This window comes from Protopterus annectens, chromosome 8.part0 (genome assembly GCF_019279795.1).
Source record: "Protopterus annectens isolate FY-2018-M chromosome 8.part0, PAN1.0, whole genome shotgun sequence".
Lineage (NCBI taxonomy): Eukaryota > Metazoa > Chordata > Ceratodontiformes > Protopteridae > Protopterus > Protopterus annectens.
Genome location: NC_056741.1, coordinates 451,376,268 through 451,398,749, shown reverse-complemented (window position 1 = coordinate 451,398,749; position 22,482 = coordinate 451,376,268). Strand labels below are relative to the sequence as shown.

At 39.0% G+C, this 22,482-nt stretch overlaps 1 protein-coding gene across 1 annotated transcript in view; it reads right to left on the bottom strand.

Moving 5' to 3' along the window:
* The window catches only part of NPR1 (natriuretic peptide receptor 1), a 3,300,976-nt gene that overhangs the window by 1,534,452 nt on the left and 1,744,042 nt on the right, over positions 1-22,482 (bottom strand). The window contains exon 6 of the mRNA XM_044079969.1: positions 6,459-6,594. Coding sequence (XP_043935904.1) covers positions 6,459-6,594 — 136 coding nt within the window. The remainder of the gene's footprint in view (positions 1-6,458; positions 6,595-22,482) is intronic.

Here is a 22,482-nt window from a genome sequence, read left to right as displayed (position 1 = left end):
GTACCTGCCTTTATAGCTCTGAGCCATCAGGGCTATTGGAGAGGCCAGACCAAAAGCTTGTGGGAAGGCTCAGGGCATTGGCACCCTTGGGCCCAGGGCAGGGTCATTCTGCAGTCACACCTCATTAAGGTGTAAACTTCAAAATTCTGCTGTGACACAGGTTAGAGCAGGGATAACAAGCAAGCAATAAACTACCTCTGTGAAGCAGTTAAGGAGACTCTTTCATTTTTCCTTGCTGAACTCATTTGACCAGTACCATGGGTTATCAAGTGTGCACTGCATAAAGGACTAGGAAAGGCTCATGGAGGATGCCATGCTGCAAAATGCAAGCTCAAAAGAACAGTGCATTAAATGGAATAGACTGCAGATAATCCAGCCCAGCCTCCTGTGAATAGAAGCCACAGCATTTGATTATTTCAATTCCTCTGTGGGCACAAGTGCTAACATGTCATTCATGGGAAGGACTGTGGATATCAGTGCTATTATGTTATCCATGGAATGGACTACCCAGGAAGTCAAGGAAAGAGATCTGAAGGCCTTCAGCAGAACTTTTCCCAAGGACAAAAGGGTAGCTTTGGGCCACCCCCCCTTTCTCCTACATCAACTATAAAATCTCTCTGACCTTATGGTCAGAAGGAGGGATTAGAGCGGAATCTACCTCATCAGTTGTGTCTGTGTCTGACTACAGAGACTCCTAGAGGGAGTCAAGGTGCTTCCTATTACACTGCCTTTTAGCATGCCTCCTCAGGAAGGGAGTCATCTAAAGCGCAAGTCAAGATGACTTTAGAATCTCTAAACCTATTCTGCTTGAGGTTTTCAGATCTTCTGCCCCTGTGCCTAGAAGATATTGAAGGCTTTATCACAAGATGAAAATGGTTTCTAGGGAAGGCCATTAAAAAAGCAGGCTCAGAGGTCTATGCAATGCAGGTTGCAACATTGGGACTGAGCCGGGCTTTACTGGCTTCATAGACACTAAGGGCCTCAATAAGGATATGAAGGCCAAGAACTGTGATATTGAGACTGACACCAAATTAATCATTACCAGGGCAGATGCATCAATGCTAAATTAATCCATGCCAGTGGTGACACCAACAAAGAAGGAGTAAACTTGTTGGTGTTGGGACCTGGATTGAGCTAAAGCCTTGATGTAACCAGATATAGAAAAAGGTTTAATGAGAGGCTAAGAAAGATGTCAGGTAAGTCTAGAATCACATGAGGAATGGGCTGAGACCCAAGTCTCTCCATGCCTGAAGCATGGCCCTACACAGCTTTAGGTAGTCAATATATGTGGAAATAGACCCATAAAAAGAAACTGGCCTTAAGAACCTGGCAGAAAGGGACCTAAAAGGGGAAGGACATGGCACTTATGGAGAAAATACTCTCACATCTGACTTAATCAGATCTTGCCACCATGACAGTAAGGTTATCCACAGGTTATCCACAACTGCAGAAAAACACGGAGACCCCTTCTTTAACAGATGATTGTTTGTCCTCCATATCGACCTCATTTGGGGAAGATGAGACTAAAAAGAACAAATTCTCCATAGGAGTGGAAAGATAATTTGTTAACTAGGTAAGCCTACTAGTCACAAATGTCCCTTTCCAGGGGCTACCCGAGAGCAATTTGAGCTCAAGTGACTTGATCAGAGTTATACATCCTGTGTTTTAGTCCTAGTTGTTGAGGAAGATGGACCAGATCATGTCAGATCAGATAGTTTTCTACACATTGAACAAAATGTTAGGATGAAGGCAAAAACGTGGCTTAGAGTGACATATTATGTTGAAATCTATTCATGGGGGGGTCACATCAGGCTCAAACAATTTTACACTCATCAGCCTGACCAGTTTACTGAGTAAAGAGAGTCATAATGGAACTTATAGAAAATGACACAGAAGTTATAAGTGCAACAGATTTTGTAAGGGGATAACTTGCTATTTGAAAATTGCATTCTTCAAAGACATAGTAGGAGCACCTTATGAAGATGGACAGTACACATTGATTATCCTGACTTTGCTAAGGCTTTTGACAATATTCCATATCAAAGAATAATTAACAAACTAAAAGTTTAGAATATCAATCCACATCTAATTCAATGTGCAAACCCAAACACAATAAGTCATGATTGGAGGTTAACTGTCTATTTGATTCCTGGCAGTGGGTGTTAGTGGTGTCCCACAGGGCTGTATACTGAGAACATTCTTTTTGGACTATTCTCCACACATATGAAAGTGGGAAAAGGGCTCTGGGTAATCATAACATGCTGATGCTTGCAAAACTGGAAACATAATTACATGAATAAAAATGCCAAAGTCGTTCAAGATCATCTGGAAAAATACACAACTGCCACAGTAGTAATGACCTTACCTGTAATACCTGGAAATGAACCATCATATCATTTGGCAAATTATAACTACAAAATAAATGGTGGAATCAAAACAATGGTACCATTATTAATGGCAGAGATTTGAACTAGTGTCTCTCCACTCATGTTAGAAAAGCACACTCTGGAGCGCTTCTAGTTCTAAAGGATGTGTGCAGTCAGTCTCTCCAAGCAGATCATTATACAGCTACACAGCTGACATCTAATACATTATTGAGTACAGTAATGCATTTTGCAGCTTCTGAACAAGTCAGCTGAAGGACCTTGAAAAGGTGCAATGACTCCTTACTTGAAAAATCATAGGGCTGCAGAACTTGAACTGTTATTGTACTCTGTCTCCTACAGGTTACCAAGGGGTGACCTTCGTCTGGCCTATGAAGCAGTGTCTGATCTGGTTCTATATGGAATTCACCAGTGGGGAAGTTAACACAAGATCAGGGAGCCTAATGCTAACATATCAGTAATGGAAAAATAGATACATTATATAACACTTTCTCAGACTAAATAACAATAACAACAACAACAATAATAATAATAATAATTATTATTATTATTATTATTCATCTGGAACCAGAATCTCTGAATTCATAATAATCAGTAGTGTTAGCATGGAAAAAAAAGAGTACATGTTACTGTCAATATCATACAATAATAGCTTATATAATGAACCTGCATTTGTTGCAACTAGATATCATCCATTCTTTTTCACTTTGGCAGTGAATTATGTATTTTAATGCACTGGTTGCAAGTAAATATCAATATGTACATGGCACCATGGTGGTGACAGTCAGGTGGACATTATGTTTTTTGGGTCATATCACTTCAGATCTTGAATAGCCACACATAGCAAGCTGTCTGCTTGTCACTTCACAGAGTAAAATATGTTAAAACTTTGATGGTGTTCTTTAATAGCAGCCTTACTTCTAATCAGATTGTAAAGCAGTGAAATCTGATTTTTTTCACAGTTTCAGATCTTCTCTTAGATTTTTAATGATCTTCTCCTGTGTGAGGCTTTGTCAGTATTTGGTGATGCTTTGCTTACAGGTCATCTAGAATATTGCAAGTACAATATCTAAATATTTAGGAGGTGAAATGCACTGCCCATATCTGGGAAATTCTGAGACAATTTCCTGATACGGTGCAACCTACTGACTCTGTAGTTTTGCTGGGAGACTTCAGTTATCTTGTAGGGAGTTACGGAGATATCCAGAGACACATCATTTGAAGGAATGGCTTACCTGAACTGAATGTTGAATTTTTACTGGACTTCTGTGTTAGCCATAATGACCATAATGTACATCATTTTAACCACAATGCTGTTTTCAAATGCATGGTTCCACAATTTCTTGGGTCAAAGGTCATTAAATGACTTTGTATTAATGCCATTAGTTAAATGTATGGTGCCACAATACCTTGGATTAAAGGTCATTAACTGAATTTGTAGTAATGCCATTAGATATGAGGTTATATCGTACATACACAAGGATTAAGACAGGTACCTCATCACCATCTGATGACGATTCGGGTCAGATGGAATGGACAACAGCTGAAGAATCCCTGGAATCCTAAACATGACAGTACCCTCACAATTCCTAACAGATATTTCTGCAGGGTGAGTCCAACTCCAACCTTCCAAGGTCTAATTGGACTCTGTTCAGGGTCTCAGTAGTTGAGGCCTGGTAAGGAGCTGTGGCTCAAGGGTGGTAAACTGAGAACTCACTGGACAGTACTGGCAGATATGAACTGTTCTGTTTTAATGAAGTTCGGTATACTGATGATAATTTGCAGAGCTGTTCTGATCCTGATGAAATGTGGTGCACTGCTTGCTTTCCAAATTGTATAATTTCTTCTGATGCTGATAATGAGAGCATTTTTTAATTTTATGCATATGTAACATTTCTATAGCTTTGTACCTATTATAAGTTGCTTACAGGAGTATTATTCTGATAGCATTGAATGCTCTTTATAGCTGACCTGGATTATTGCTAAAAAAAACACAAACTAGCCTATTTACCTAGTTATCTAAAAGAATAAATTAATAAATTAAAAAAAAAATAGGCAGGATTCAGTACTGCCAAATGTTAGAATCATTTAGCAAAGATCCAAATAAGTTTTGAGTTTATGGCAAACCATCCATTCATTCGGAAAGGGGGAAAGGGATACTTCCCAGGATATTTCCAAAATGATAGAAAAATTCTGCTCTTTAGTACAGACAATACTAGAAATGCAATGTTAGGAACTGCAATGCTGGGAATTTTAGAAGCTACTGAAACCAATGTACATTTCCACCTTTGAGGAGACTGTGCCAGAAGAGCCTGGAGGGATTAGGTCCATTTCAGTACATGAGGTCATGATGGCAATTAAAGAGTCCCACATAACATGATAGGAGGAATAGATAACAGCTGGCCAAAATATTGAAGGCACTGGATATTGCTAGGGTGTCTTCATTAATGCACCTTTTCAATGTTGTATAGAAGGAGGGAACAGTATCTCTGTACTGGTAGAGTGGGATGGTTCCCCTATTTTTCATCTAATAGCTGAGGTGCTAATAAAGAAGGAACAATACAGAGTCTGTCCTGGCCTTGGAACAATGGATCATCTCTTTGTCCTCCCACAGATATTGGAAAGGTAATGGGAGTTCAGTACAGTCACTGTGTGTTTTGTTGACCTAGGGAAGGGATATGACCATGTATACCAGAATGTTTTGTGTGATGTGTAATCAGTACTATATCCCACAGCTCCCGCCTCTTACAGATCCTGTATTTGCAGAACAAGAAGTTTGTCTTTATTCTTAACATCACTATGTCATACATATTCAGTGTGGGCACAGCGGTCTGTCTTGTTTCCTATCTTGGTTATAATTTTCAAAGACAAGATGTCAAGGCACAGTTGAAATCTAAAGACTATGCAGATTTTGAATATTGTGAATATATTTTCTTGCTACCAGGTGATGTTGCTCTCTTAGCCACAGATGTTTGGGATCTCTATTGAATCATGGAACAGTGTACTGTTATGTATGAAGAAGCATGGACGAAAACCAGAATCTCCAGTTCTGAAGGCATGGTTAATTTGCAGAAACAGTGGATTGCTAGCTGCAGGATAGGGAGGAGAAATTAATACTGATGGAAGAGTTTAGGTATTCTGGGTCTTTTTGAAGAGTGAGGATGGAGTGAATTGGAAGCCTGACCAGCAGATGGGAGCAGTGATGGCAGTACTGCAGGTATTGTACTGTACTGCAGGTATTGTACTGAGCTGCAGCTATTGTACAGCACTGCAGGTATTGTACAGTACTGGAGGTATTGTACAGTACTGCAGGTTTTGTACTGTACTGTACTGCAGGTATTGTACTGAACTGTGGCAGTGAAGTAAGATCTTACTTATAGGACAATTTACCTGTCTGTCTACGGTATGGCCACAAACTTTAGGTAGTGACTGGCAGCATGAGATCATGGATGGAACCAGCAGACATTAGGCTCTGTGACAGGGCTGCTACCAGACACTAACCCGATTACAAAATGAAGAATTTGGCAAACTAGGTGGACCACAAAGCACAGATGTTGTTCTTTAGGATAAAAGGAATCATTTGTTGTGGTCTGAATACTTAATGAAGAAGTTGTTAGCAATGTCCAGTAAGTGGTGCATCAAGTAAAGCCCACTGATAGAGGGCCGTAGCCTAGATGTATATACTCCTGGAGAGACTGTCTCTCTTAGCTTCCCTGGGAATCTCACAGGAGGAGCTGGGGGCTGTTACCAGGATAAGGCAATGTGTTCTGTCCTGCTTAACTTGCTACCTTCAAGACTTGCCCCAAAGCAAATTTTCCAGAAAATGAACCAAGAGCAGCTAGTCAGAGACTTGATACACCAACTACAAAGTACAGAAAGAGATATTAAAGCTCTTAAATTATAATCCAGACATATGCAATTTTTTATTAATGTAAACAGTATGTTATATAACAAGGGAGTAACTGTCAGCATGATTAAATTATTTTTGTATTCTGTAACAATGATGTGGAAGAAAAAGATGTTTTTTTGTGTTATAATATGCAGTTTGCTAGATAAAAGAAAATATTAATAGACCTTGCAGACAGGCAGGATTGCTTTTGTCAATGCTACATGGTAAAGTATCTTTTGGGATTGTATTTCCAGGCCAGTGAATTTCCACTCCAGGGACTGGGATGATCTTCTTTAAAGTTCCATTGTAATTATAGGCAACCTGGAAAGAGAAGGGAGAAAATAACATTAAATCTTGGACAGGAGTAGATAATATGTGTCTTTAAATGTTGTTTTAATTATAATGTTGCTTTTTATATTGAATAATATAATTATGCATACAGCAATGTAATTTCACCAAATTTACAGGGAATTTAGAGGCCCATTTCAGTAAAAATGTGGGGGTTGCAAAACGTAAAATTTTACTGCACCAAACATCAGATACTTTGCAAAAGTAACTATGAGATTCTCAATTACACACTGTAACTTCTCTTAAATAATGCCACTGGCAGAGAAAGAAAATTGTACAGTAACATTAGAGAATTAATGCTTTATTTTCCTTTCTTTTCAGCTTATGTAACTTACCTTTGAGTATGGGAAAATATAATTTCCCTGCAACTGGGATCACCTAGAATACCAACCTACCAAGCAGTATAATAATTATTTACTTATTCAGTAATTGTTTGTTTGTGTCTTTCGGCTTTTCCCGGTTAGGGGGTCACCACAGCGGAACTCCAGTCCGCTAATGATTGGTAGTTGATTTTTACATGCCGAGTTACCAGCCCTGATGCACAACCTTCAATGAAGGTACGCCCATTCAGCCTTCAACGAAGTTACGCCCATTCACTTACTTATTCAGTAATAATATGATTAATAGCTTACAGGTTACAGCTATCTAAATCATGGAACACCTTTGGGTTTCTCATAAAAAGTACCTGTATATTAATATTAGCACTGTAGATATAACTCTGATGTATTCAGTAGTCAGAGGTGATACAATTAAGATTAAAAAATCCGCTAGTACAATAGTCAACAAAAATATTTTATATCTCAATGTAACATTTATCTTATTTAACTTTCTGCATATTTCTGATACATAATACCATGAACATGTACTTATATTGTTCATACTTATCTGTATCTATCTGCATGTCTATCTATCTATCTATCTATCTATCTATCTATCTATCTATCTATCTGTCTATCTAGTTCTCTCTCTCTCTCTCTCTATAGGTAGTAGTGTGGCTTCAACACTTTTACGGCAAGTAGTCTATTTATATGTATGTGTGTATGTATATGTGTATTATACACAAAAGTTAGTTTTTTTAACATTAGATATGTTTGAGCAGGCCTGATCTGAAACTTTCCTAGTCTACTAGTGTCTCCTTTTAAATCCATGATGCCCTGAAAAACAGTCTTCTTGTTATCTTAGCAATGTTATATTAAGGGGAAGTTGAAAAAATTAAAACAAAAACAAAGACCTTGAGACCATGTCCTGTGAAGGTTCCTGCATAACTTTGAATTTCTGGAGGTCTTCATAAATCTGGTCATACCTTGACACCATGTCAGGAAGAAGGCCTGGGTAAGAAGGAGGAACATATTGCTGAAGCTGGACATTATTATGCAGCTCTAATATTATGCTAAGTGCATTACCTTTGGATATAGTATCCATCCATCCTAATCAACAGCAGGACAAAATCCCAGGTTTAATCCCTCTGAGCAGTTATCTTTATCAGAACATGCCTCTAACAGCTGTGGCCCAAAGGGAAGACCTAGATCTAGAGATCATGTCCAGGTTATATTTCAGCAAAGTATTCAATGAAGCCCAAGTAGCTACTATGCAAGTATCATCTAAGGATGCAGTTTGGAAAAAGGCCTTGGTTGTAGCCACTGCCCATGAGCTCTTGGTCCTGAAGGCAAAGGTTTATTGTATTTTTGTAACATAATTTGATACAATCAGTCAATCATCGCGATAAATTAATTTTAGAAACTTAGAACACTATTTCTTCTTAGAAAAGGACTCAAACAATTGTAAACCTTTTGCTTAAAGATTTTGCTGTTCCCATAAATTCTGAATTGTCTCAGAACATCCATGTGATGAAGCAAATACTTACTTCTATAAGTAATTAGAAAGGAATACAGGTAAGTGGATAGACTGATCGAGGATCTTAGGCATAAATGATGGTTTTGTTTGCAATAGCATTTGTTCCTTCTGGAAATTTAGGTATGAAGGATTTACACATTATGTTTACAACTCAAAAACTTCTATCTCAAGAAATAACCACTAAAAAGAAGATTTTCCAAGAAAGATATTTCAACTCTGCAATAGCAGCTCAGTCAAAAAGTGCAAGATTCAATTTTCTACGTATTTTGCCAAGAGGGATATGTCAGCACAACACCCCCCCCCCCCCACACACACACACTCTGCAGATATAAATGATGTTCATCCCCCTAGTATTCAATTTATCTGACTTGTTTCCCTTGAAAGGATGATATTCATTACCATTTTTAATTTGTATTTGTGGAAAATACCAAGTTTAAAATAATGGAATATTGCTTTTTTCATAGTTTTACAGAAAAAAAACACGTGAGACAGACTCTAAAATGAATGAGGCAGTTATGTATAGGCAGTCCGTGAAGAGGAGCTACACCTCAAACCAGCCAAAAGAGACACCCCTGAATGTACATGAATAAAAATCAGGTAGTCATTAGCAATGCAGTATAGTACATCTGGAATGTCACAGCATGCTTTTATGATGGAACAATAAAACCTATCACAATTTTATAACATGCAGCATCATGAAACCTCATTAAGGATGCATGCTGTATACTGACATCTGCTGAAACTTAAAAGAACACCTAACAGAGTCGGGCATTCTACAGATGTCCACCAGCTCCACAGAGCTGTGTCAGTTATTGGAGAGCAGCTACATGCATGTGACAAACCTGACATTGTGAAGAATACAAGCAGATATATGGACAAGTGTTGGGACTATGAAAGGAAGAAAAGAAAGGGATTGTTTATCAGTGGCAGGTATGGAGCTGCCTGTATACCATGTGGAAGAACCGATTGTTGGTAGTCAGCTGTATGTTCACAACTAGACAGATAAGCCAAATTAATCTACCAGAGGAAAAGCAAGGGTCCATGAACATGCAAGGCACAAAACCACAAGTGAAGGACAAGAGGAAAGAATATTTGTCTGGTTTTTGTACCAGAGTGGACCCGGCCCATTCCAGAGACACAAGTGTACAATGGTATCCACTGTACACCTTAAAGTACATTACAGTATAGGACTTCTTTAAATGTTTTAGGACCCTGCTTGCCTAGACTGTGGATATCCATTGCCACTGTCAGTAGTGGGAGCTTGATAATGTTAACATGCTGTTTCTCATAAAAATGCTGCTCCACTTATTACTTACCCAACTGTATAGCATTGCGAAATGACCAGCTTTTTTTAAATGCATATACAGCTAGTTCTTCCTGAACCAAGCAGCATGCATCATTATAGTTTCATAGGTTCATAGGTGTGTACTAGGCTAATGGCCCTGGGGCCTTTTCAAGCCTAGCCATAGGATTACCCTGGCATCGTGCCACTTGACCTTAGTTCCGAGCACCTCTGTCAAGCAGAGCCACTGGAGTTATCCCCAGGGTGAATTTTCTATTTCCCATCCATTAATCAAAATTTCTCTTGAAGAGGGTCAGCGACGTGCTCTGCTTGACATGTATGGGAACTCTATTCCATAGCATTGGCAGTCTTTGGGTTATGAACCCGTTCCTCCAGTACGTTCTATTGATTATGGTAATGAGGTTGAGTTCTCTGGAGCGTGTGATTCGGAGGGATTGGGATTTCTTTAGATGTAGCATTTCTAACAGAGCTGGGTCAGACATGGCTTTGTATGTCAAGAAGAGATCTCCTCTAAGTAAGCGATATGAGACACAGAATAGTTGGAGTTTTTTGAGTCTGTCCATATAGGACAAGTGTTTAAGGCCTAGGATCCTCTTTGTGAGGTAGTTTTGCAGCCTCTCCAGTAGTTGTAGGTGTCTAGTGAGGTGCATACCAAATGGGGCATTCTACTTGATGATTAGCCTAATGAGGGAAGAGTAAAGGGAGACAATGACCTTTTTCTTCCTGGATGCAAAACCCTTAGTAATGAGATGTGCCACATAGAAGGACTTTCTGACCACAGTCGCAATGTGGTGATCAAAAGAGAGGTTGCTGTCATCCTATTCATAGGTTCATAGCTGTGTACCAGGCTAACGGCCCTGAAGCCTATATAAGCCTAGTCCAAGAAAATTCCCCTGGCATCATGCCGCCCAAAGTTAGTTCCAGTGCCCTTGTCAAGCAAGGCCACTGAAGTGATCCCCGGAGTGAACTTCCTATTGCCCACACACTCATCAAGATTTCTCTTAAAGAGGGCCAGTGAAGTGCTCTGCTTGACGTGAATGGGACGTTTGTTACAGACTATGGGAAGTCTCTGGTTAGGAATCTGTCCCTCCAGCAAGTTCTGTTCATTGTGGTAATGAGGTTAAGGTCCCTGGAGAGTGTGGCATGGAGGGATTGGGATTTCTTTAGGTGTAGCATACCTAGCAGCTCTGTGTTCCTAGATCTCTTATAACACCTTCTGCATTCAGTGGACTACCATCAATGTGGTAATTCATGGGAACTGAGTTTTTCCCAAAGGGGATAATGACACATTTTTTTGGCGTTGAGCTTAAGGCCATGGTTCTGACACCAGTCGTTGGTCTCAGTGAGACCATTCTGTAGGATGTCAACATCACTTGGGGAGTTAATAATAGCTCCCAACATGCAATTGTCTGTGAACTTTGTCAGCCAGAGTCCCTTTATGTTGGCCTGGACTTCAGAGAAGTAGATACCACCAGGAGAAGACCCAGGACTGAACCCTGTGGGACTCCACTCGTGACTAGTCAGCAGTCTGACTTGAGTCAGCTACTTTCACACTGTGAGTTCTATCTGTGAGCCAGTTTGCAACCCACCTAGTGATTTAGGGGTTGATGCCTAGCTTAGTGAGTTTTTCTATGATTCCTGAGTGGGGAATGGTATCAAAGGCCTTGGCCAGATCAAGGTAGGCTGTATGAACCACCTTGCCTTCATCCACAGCTCTGGTGACTGACTTAAAGAAGTCGACTAAGTTGTGCAGGCATGATCTACACTTCATAAAACCAAACTGTGTGGGATCCAGAGTTTGGAGATTCTCTATATCCTTGTTTATTAGGTCCATGATGATGCATTCCATAGCTTTGTATATCAGACTCATCAGGCTAATGGGGCAATAGTTCCCAGGGTTTGTAGTTGCTCCTCCTTTGTGGAGAGGGATGACTGCAGCAGTGCACCATTCAGTAGGGACAAAGCCTGAGGTGAGGCTGTGATTGAACAGGGCACACAGGTGAGGTGCCAGTTCACTCTGTAATTCATGTAGAACACAGCCAGGGATATTGTCAGGTCCCATAGAAGCTGTATTATTGGCCTTGGACACTGCTGTTTTAACCTGTGTAGCAGTAATACTGGGTGACTGGCAATCTACTGGTATTGTGATTGGTTCTTTGAGGGGGGAGAGGGGTAAAGTTAGCACTGAATCTGTCGGTTAGTATTCTGGCAATATCTGTTGGCTCGGTATAGGAGGTACCACTGTGCAGTAGTTCAGAGCAAATCTGGGTTTTGCCATGGAGATTCATTACATAGCTATAGAAGGCCTTGTGGTTGTCTTTACTGTCTGCTGCAATTCTGTTTTCATAGCTAGCTTTAGAGGATTTGATGAGGGATCTCAACTTTTTGTTGAGGCTGATAAGGGAGTTTTTCCAGTCTTGAGACATCACCTTATTCCATGTCAGTTTCCTCCACATTCTGTTGTAGAGTTTGTTTATGGCAGGGGACCACCAGATTGGCTTCCTTTTTTTGGAGGACAGCATCTTGGTTCTATTGGGTATGGCGAGATCCATGCATTTGTGTACCTGTTCATACAGTGCATTGGTGTATGATTCAGCAGTCATGCAACTATTCTCTATTTTCATGGGTGCCATGAAGTTAGCCACTTCTGTTTTTAGGATCCCAAAGTTGGCATTGGAGCAGTTTTTCATGGTGGTTACCCTTCGCGAGGGGTGGGAGGGATTTGGATTTCTAAGGTGATTAGTTTGTGGTCGGATCTAACCAGGGAGGAGCTCACTATTGGTGTAGAGCAACGGTCGCCCATGTTAGTAATAACCAGGTCAAGGAAGTTGCTACCTCGAGTGGGGGTAAGAAAGAGATGGTCCTGGGCATTGGAATTAATGAACTCCAGGAAACATTGGGCAAGTACATTGGTACATGAGTAGTTTTCCCAGTTAATGGAGGGGTAGTTGAAGTCACCTAGTATGAGAGTGTTACATTGGACCCTAATATTCTCCAGGGTGCTTAGGAACGTGGAGTGTGAGTCTTGGGACATGGTTGGGGACCTATAGCAGGCTACAACCTGAATTGCTGTCTTATCCAGTGTTAGCTCCACCTGCAGTATCTATGATGCGTTATGTTGGGCTACCAGTCTGGAGGTGTGCGCATCCTTTTTGAATATGGAAACACCACCACCTTTGAAGCTACGGTCCAAGTTCTGGGGCCGAAAGGTGTGGAAAGGGTTATAGCCTGGTAGTGTAGGGGTGCTTTCTGCTGCCTTGAACCAGGTCTCTGTTACAGCACAAATGTTGATGTTTTCCATTTTAAGGAGTCCTTCGAGTGAGTACATTTTGAGATTTAGACTTCTAGCACTGAGCAGCATGACCATCAGAATGCATTTGTTTGTAGCTGTTAAGGTGGTAATTTGGTCTTTGGAACACTGCCTAAAAAAGGCACTATTGGGGTGGCAAGAGCCTTGTCCAGTATCCAGAAGTCCAGGGGTGACAGATGTAGGCCATCTCTGGCAAAGCATCGAGGTCTGTCAATCATGTCATCCCAGGCAGACAGATATTGGATCCCCTTAGAGTGACACTAGAAACTTGGCCAGTTGTTGAAATCAATCATTTTCTGCTTGTACTGTGGTATCATTCTGGATGATGGCAGGATGCTACTCAGGGCTAGGGTCATACCTGCCTTGGCTACATAATCCGAGAGTTCCTCCATGTCTCTTTTCATGTAGCCCAGGGAGGTACGTCTCAGATCATTCACACCCACATGTACAATGACTGAGTCATATTTGTGCCTGTTGTTGAGGGACCTGAGTGCATGCATTATGTGGTGAATCCTGGCACCTGACAGGCAGCTGACTGTTGCTTTCTCCTTATTCAACCTAGTGAGTGGGACATCAGTGTGCCTCACTATCGAGTCACCTATGACTAGTGTGTCGGGCATGCTGTTTTGCCTTAGGGGCTTTGGTTGAGTGGCACACAGTTTAGGAGAGTTATGTGCCTCATGATTATTGTTGTGTTGTGGTGGCTGAGTGCATTTCTGTCTTGGAGGTCTTAGCTGTTTGGGTAGATTTTTATTGAGAGCCTCCGTGAAAGTGGGTATGTGGTTTGTGTTTTTATGTGAAGGCAGTGCTGGTGTGTATTCTGGAAGGTGATGTGTTCCTCACATTCTCATAAATTACCAAAAGGCCTTCTGTTGGGAGTAACAGTAGTTTTCAGAAGCTATACCAATTTATAGAGTATCTAAAGCATTACAATGAATATGTGAAGTTCAAAATAAATTCATGATAGGAAAGAGATTAATTTTTTGGATATTACTGTTACTAAAAAGATGGGGGGAACCTAGTAGAAAGAACATTTTAAGAAAGAAATTAGGACTAATACCCATTTAAATTAGTGAACTTTACATTCTGTACCCATGAAAAACAACACATTAAAGGGACAACATTCACATGTTAGCAGACTGAGAGGGGCCATCAATGCAGAAGTATATGCTACAGAAAGTAAGCAAGTGGCTGAAATTAAAGACAGATGGCATCCAAAATACTGCTATAGCTTCACAATTAGATGAAGTTAGTGATACTAAATGTAAGATAGTTATTTTCAAAGAAAATGTTTCTGAAAAAAATTTGTTAAATTAAATAGTGCAATGACAATGGTTTTTACCTTTCACAAATGATAGCCAAGCCATTAAAGACATAATTACAAACAATTGGAAAAATTTTGCATAAGAAACTATGTGTAAAACATTAGTATCAAGACCTATGTTTATAAATAAAACATGCAAGTGTTTCAAACAGCTGCTTTCTTAAAATGGAATTATGAAATTAGAAGGTATGGGATAAGGGTCTTTCCTTGTGGAGGGCGTCGGCAATGTCAATATATAAATAACGAGGAAGTTTTGCATTATTAAAAATGAAAAAATATGGAGTACCAGCTTTTTTACTTATCAGTCCAATTATTTTGTGTATTTCACCTTATGTTCAAAATGCTTAGCTTTTTTATGTAGGGAAGCAGTTCGTAAGTTGCACTTGAGTTTACAAGCATTGTTACGGTCTATATTAAATCAGCGAATGCTTAAAATAGTGAACGCTGATTTATCAACCCTTTAAAACTAAACCTGAAAATCCTGAAGACACTCAACAGTAATTTTTTCCCTGTTCCACAAAAAAAAAAAAATTCAAAACACAAAATAAAGTGAGCAGCTTCACCCCCCACGCACCCTTATGTGGGGGGCTGTGCCCCTCACACCCCCCCTATTTAACTATACCAACTCCGAGATCGCACCACAGTGGAGGAAATGGCAAAGTCCCCAAAATGGCCAGGCGATTTTTTTCCCTGGGAAAAATATCGTTGTTTCGTGTCTTTGAGATTTTCAGGTTGCAGGGTTGATAAATCAGTGTTCGCTATTTTAAGCATTCGCTAATTAAATATAGACCTCATTATTATGCCCTGTGCACTAAATATAATACTAATGCTATTTACAGGCATTCATCAAACTGTTGTGAAGGGAACACATTCTGTTCTTCTATCCTGAACTGTAATTCATGATTTGAAATGTGGTGACAACGATGAGAATGTAGAATATAAAAAATATTACTGGCAGATAAGAGCAGAGGCATGCCAGCCCTCTGGATTAAATGAAGCAGTGAATTTTGCAAGTGTTAAGTATCACAAGCACACACACACACACACACACACACACACACACACACACACACACACACACACACACACACACACACACACACATTTACTTTCATAATGTTGAAAGCATATCCTCAAATGTACACACAGTCAAACTGTTTCTGCAAATTCTGTACCGCTGACATGTCAAAAACCAAACAAAACAGTGAACATCAACATTCCCGACCACTCCACACCTGAAACAAATGTTACCATGGGTCAAAAAGGGGCGAGATTTTGCGATTTGGGATATTGGTGTTTGCAGTTTTGAGAAGTTGCAGTTTGGAGTTCGCGGAAGTTGTTTCAACGATGTGCCTGTCAACATTATGAAGGTAAATACCACCGTTGCAGGTCGCTGCACCTCTAAAAAGCTCCTAGTAATCCAATGGTTATATTCAGGACTCCTAATAATCCAAAAAATGTCTGTAAAGAACGCCAATAAAAAAAAATACCAAACAGGAATTTTATTAAGCTTAAAACCAAGCTTTTTGTCGGTGCTCTGCACCAACTTCTTCAGAAAGCAAACTAAAAACAAAGAACAATATATCTGTCCCATTATTTAAGCATCATAGCTCCACTCAAACACTCCCCATTGTGGACACACCTGAAAATTGCACATCAATGCACTTAAAAAACTTAACCACAGAAAAACTGTGCATCACCATTTGTATAAGATCAACATGACCAGCCCTGAATATTTGTAATCAAACTAATGCTCTAAATTTACGCCACCAACATAGCATGTGTACAATCTTAAATATATAGACAATGCCCTGGCAAAACACATTCTAGACAACCCAGGTCATGAATTTTCATTTTTGGTGATTGACCAACTTTGTGATGGAGGCACAGGGGGTCCTGATTCTCTGAGACTTGAATGCAAGGAGTTGATGTGGCAACTCAAATTGGAAGCTTACCACCTACCTGGACTAAACAGCATGCTTTCTGTTAGTTGCTTTCTTAAACTGAGAAGCCTAGTTAGGTGAATCTTCTTAGACTGATTTAATCCCCTTGGGAATGACCACCTTTTTAGCTATTTTATGGGGATTGTTTCTTTCTTCATTTTTTGATTGTTAAAATGGTTTAGTGCTACTTTGTTATTATTGGTTTTATTTTTTAATGTCTTTATCAATGGTTACATTGTGGTCCATTATTTTAAGCGGGGGATGTGTAGTTTGATCGTTCATCAGAATTGTCTTTTATGTAAGGGACATCAGCCTCCTAGTACCGGCCGCTACACACACTATACAATCAATATATAATATATAACTTACTTTTTTTTTTTTTTTGCTACTAATATTGTTACTATTATCAGATGGTTATGGTAACAACATAACAATGTTAAGCATACATTTCCAAGGTATACTCATAGATGTATTTTGTATATTTTATATCAACTCATGGTTTGTAGTCTTCCATCGAGTTGTGTTACCATCTGAATGGCATTTTGATTTATTTACATGTTTTTTTTAAACAGGCGCTACACGCATATACTTTTCCTGGGTTTACCACTTGTGTGTTTATAGTGTCTACCAGGTACTTAAGATTGTATACATGCTATGTTGGTGGTGTAAATTTAGAGCATTAGTTTGATTACAAATATTCAGGGCTGGTCATGTTGATCTTATACAAATGGTGATGCACAGTTTTTCTGTGGTTAAGTTTTTTAAGTGCTTTGATGTGCGATTTTCAGGTGTGTCCACAAGGGGGAGTGTTTGAGTGGAGCTATGATGCTTAAATAATGGGACAGATGTATTGTTCTTTGTTTTTAGTTTGCTTTCTGAAGAAGTTGGTGCAGAGTGCCGACGAAAAGCTTGATTTTAAGCTTAATAAAATTCCTGTTTGGTATTTTCGTTTATTGGCGTTCTTTACAGACATTTTTGGATTATTAGGAGTTCTGAATATAACCTCTGGATTACTAGGAGCTTTTTAGAGGTGCAGCGACCTGCAATGTTGGTATTTATCAGTTTGTGGTTTTGTATATATATATATATATATATATATATATATATATATATATATATATATTTTGTTTATCAAAGAAAGTATTCAGATTAGCCCCAAAACGATTAATGGCAACATACTTGGCTACTGCAAGCTTTGACTAATAGCAAAGACAAGCAGAGCAGCTTAGCCCAGTGTGCACAGCTACCTGCAGTTAGATGGTAAGTAGTGACTGTAGCCATATTATAAATATATCATAGGGAGAATAATGTACTAGTATAAAAAATACCAGAATGGAAGAAAGCAAATTATCAACAGGTGTGCATGATGTACTTCTCCATACTCACAGAATACTTTTTTTCCCTTTTTCTAAAGGTATATTATGATTCCAGAAAATGTTACCGCTGTATATGTGAGGTTTTGTCCCCCTGCATGATTTTTGTTTTCTAGAATATAGGCACATATGAATAATACTGTATTTTCAGAAAAAAAGATGTTCAAGAATAGGAATGGTCATGACTTGGAAGACGCAGGGAAATAACAAAAGTATTGCACAATCTTTTAAAAGATTGGTGGAAAGTTTATCTGTGTATTTGTTGTGTGTTAATTGGTGCAATACACTTTTCAGCCACTACCCAGCCCCTAAAGAAAAACTACAATGAGACATTAAAGTACATAAGGTTCAGTACCATTTAACATGATGAGGAACAGCTAAGCAGAAAATAAAATATACACAATGAACATAAATAAGGTAAAGGATGTCTGCACCGAACATGCATAATGCATAAGCTTTTACAAGTCATATACAATACCAGTGGCTGAAATAGTGAAAAATATATATATGATTAAAGCAAAGATGATACAAGAAGAAGCCTCGGAGTTTGGCAAAAGAATACTACACTAATAGGCCAGGTAAAAACTGAGGTACTGTTATAAGGACATAAAACAATGCCAAACTAATTAATCAGAAATATTAATTCATGCCAACAGTTTCTAGGACTGCTCAGGATTATAGAAATTTAGCTTATGGAGCAATTTCAACCCTTCAGCAGAAAGAGATGGCTGGGTAATCAGTGTCCCTATCATTGCTAGTAATTCATCCACCTTACTGGTGCTGTTTTATATTTTGTTTAAAAGCCAGTATGCACAAAAGAGCGATCAGGATCAGTCTTGGATGGCCAATCACAACCCCTAACATTTTGCACCTTGCTCAGATGCCCTCTTTGCCCTGCCCTAGCTATGCTACTGTCAGTGATACCCCATGTTATGAAAAAGAACATCTTAAAATATTGAAATTTTAAAAAAATACCCAAAAAGGAAAATACATTAAACAAGGTGTTTTTTCAAGTGTCCCAAACACTATAAACCATGGAGAAATATGAACAGTTTGTGTTAAGTGGAAGTAACAACTCCACCTCATTTGATGTTGCATGATCTCCGTAGTGGAATATTAAAACACTGCCAAACTGCAATCACCAAATAAAAATCCTAATTAAATGCAAACACCAATAGCGTCATTATAGTTAGTAGAATGTAGCAAAGCAATTGCACATTCCTGCAAATATTCAAACTGCATCCTCTACATTTGCAGATAGAACTGTACAATAAAATGGTAGCTTTGACAAACAGAGAAAAAAATAAAATGAAACTGATGGAAGAAGACATCACAACTTACAGTACAAGTTGTTGAATCCCCATATGTGCATATGAATGCATGCAGGTACTTTTTCTAACTTCATTGGCAGCTTGCTTTATGCTGAAAAACCACTGGGGATTATTCTTTGCCCTAGTTCCTCCACAAGCACGTTGATGCAGCTTGTCTTGATGAGGAATGAGGTGTACCTGAGTGAGGGCTCTGCTCCAGACCTACAGAGCATCACAGCCTTTGGATCATCCTGCTCCTCCTAGTCTGGCATTCTCACTGTGCTGCATACTCCATTAAAACCTGACAGAACTGTTTTACATGCTCCCTCCTTCCTGGATAGGCATGCCAATTCTACCTTGCCTGCACAGTCAAGCATCCATGCTAGTAATTGAACTTAGTTCACACGGACCATAATGAGAACTTTATCCCTCCATGCCATTAGCACAGGCATGTATGCGGGTATTTGTTTTATACATGTTTTTATGTGAAGGATTTTATTTACTTAGTCATTATTTGATAACATAGTTGGTGAACCGATCTGCTGACCTCTTTCAGTCATGACCTGGGAGCAGAAGGCAACATATAGTAAACAGCAAGGTAGAATTAAAGATTGTAAAGAGACATACAACAGTTGTAAGGTGTATTTGCAGATATCTGGAATACAGACATAATGCAGATATATGATTATTGATACAATACATTTGCAAGTAACATTTGTAAATTGATGAAATATAGTCACAGTGCAGTTATATTAGAACAGCATTTACAGTACTTACATGTTGCACATTGTTGAAGTTCTACACTTATTTGTGAGATGATAAAGGTGAATACTAGCCTGTCTCCTTAAAACAGGTACAACGGGCTTTGTTTGTAAGTAATGAAAGCTATTAAGGACTGTTAGTTTATTAATTAATTTGGTAGTTTGTTCCAAATAGTAGAACCTAATGTGGCAAAGGCTTTTCCCCAGTTGTTTTAAAAGGGGATATAACAAGCAAAATGTTTTCTTCCTGTTTTCCTCTTAGGGAACATGTTTGCTAAATTAGATGTAATGTTCTTTTCATTGGGAAGGATAATATACCAACTTTATCTTAGAAATGGAGTTACAGATCAGAAGTTTTGCTCAGAGAGTTATAGGGAGCCAGTCAGTAGATTTTAATACATCACAATGGTGTTTTCTGTGTCAGCTAAGTTTGCAGATCTACATACCCTATTCTCAAGAGACCACATCTTGTATGTATTACAGGCTGCGTGTAAGGCTAATAGAGGACGACTATACTCAAGTTTTGGTATAAATACATTTCATGCAATGACTTTCCCTGGTAGTGGATGTGAGAAGGTGAGAGATGTAGTAACACAGTTACTACATTATTTAAGTTGGGAATAAAAGCTTTGTAGCAATTTTATCAGTATGAATAGAAAAATTGAGGTAGGGGTCTAGTGTGAGTCATGAGTATTTTGTTCAGTGGCATTGGGAATATTATTGCTATTAATGTATTTAAAAGTGAGAGGTTAAATTGTTTGCAATTTTCTTTTTGTCAAAAATGTCATAAGGGCGATTTTCTTAGGATTGGTAAGTAGTTTGTTTGCTGTAGTACAGTTGCAGAGTTGGAAGAATGTGATTGAAGGCTGATTTGTAGGGTGTTATATGCTTTAATGGATTCTAGTAAATGTATATCATTTGCATACATGATGAGATTAAGGGGAGGGAGATCTTGACTAAATCTGTTTATGAACAGGGAGCTCAGTAGCAGTCCAATGTTTGAGCTTTTGGGGTATTCTAGTTTTTTAGAAAAGCTTGAGTTGAAAGGTTTTTACTGATATATATTTGTAGTGCTCTGTCTTTTAAATAAGTTTGGAATGAGAATAGTACATTATGGGTATTTTAACATGAAATACCAAAAGGTTTGGAGACACTTGTTTTCCATGTGCATTCTAATTAAAAGTATAGTAAACCAAGAGAAGTGTAGAAAGGTTGCAGAGAAAAATCATTAAGTAAAAACTGCAAGAAAGACTCAGCCAAAATACAGTCTTCACTGTGTAATACATTAAACCTCCTGTACTGTTATTTCACAAATGATAGCAGTCAGATTAGCAGTGCATATCTGATTGTTTTCTCTGATGGGCTCTCTATCGGTTAATGTAAATTCCACAGATTACATTACCAACCTAAATCTTTTTATGGAAGATAAGTTACTTGTATATCATGTTTTGTAGGATTTGGTTAGTAGTCTGATATTTGGGTTAGACAGGAAATGTTTGGAGTTTATGAGTCCTAGCTCTTTGGACCTTTATGTAACTCCTAGTGCCTGTATTGTGTTTGTTTTGAGGAACTGGTAGTATATTATTTAGCAGTAAAGGGCAGATAGAAGAAAATGTTTTGATGTTTGTAAGTAACATATTCCAATGTCAAGAGACAGTAATGGTGAATGCCGTATATCCTATACCCATTAGCACAAGCCGCATTGTGAACCTGAGCTTTTTGTCTCATTCGGTACACTATCTGTGATGGTAATATGATCAGTTTATGTGTAGTTCTGAGTCATTGCCCAATAAGGCATGTCCGATAATCATTAGAGGTATATTACTGTGATGCTTACATTATCCTGTCACTGTATTCAACCTTAACCATTAGTGGTGGTCTGACATGAGTTTGACAAAAATCAGACCACCATAGACAAGTATAAGCTTTTTAATACTACCTTCCTGAGCATCCTTAATTACCATGCCCCATAAGACTTTCCAGAACCAAGACACAACCCTCCCCATGGCTACAGAAAACCACTAAGTCAGAAATGAAAAACAGGGATAAAGCCTGGGAGCACTGGCGCAAAACCAAACCCCCTTCACCTAGACAGAAATTCATAGAACTACGCAATAGAGTCAAAAAGCTAATAAAACAGGACAAATTCCAATACTACCAGTCTGCCCTAGACTCCTCCCAATTCAGCCCCAAACAATTCTCGTCCTCCATAAACTCCATCCTCCACCCAGGTAAAGTCAGTAACCCTCCTCCTAACATCCCTCACTCCTCCGAAAATATTGCTACCTCATTCAACACACACTTCACACAAACAATACTATCACTTGCTAAACAACACAACCCCCTCCCCTCCAACCCACACCTTCAACTAGTAATCTCCCCACTGTCTTCTCTTTTTCTCCTGTACCTACCTCCAACATAAAAAAAAAACTCTTAACTAAACTTAAGCCCACCAAATTAGCAGCAGACAATCTCCCAAGTGAATACTTACAAATCGCAGCTGATGTTCTGGCCTACCCAGTATCCATCTTGATTAACTGATCTGTCAGAAAGTTACGTTCCCACACTATGGAAAGTATCACATGTAAGTCCCCTCCACAGAGGCAGCCCCTCCACAGAACTAACCAATTACCACCTCATAGCTATTCTCTCTCCACTCTCCAAAATACTAGAGAGATGCATT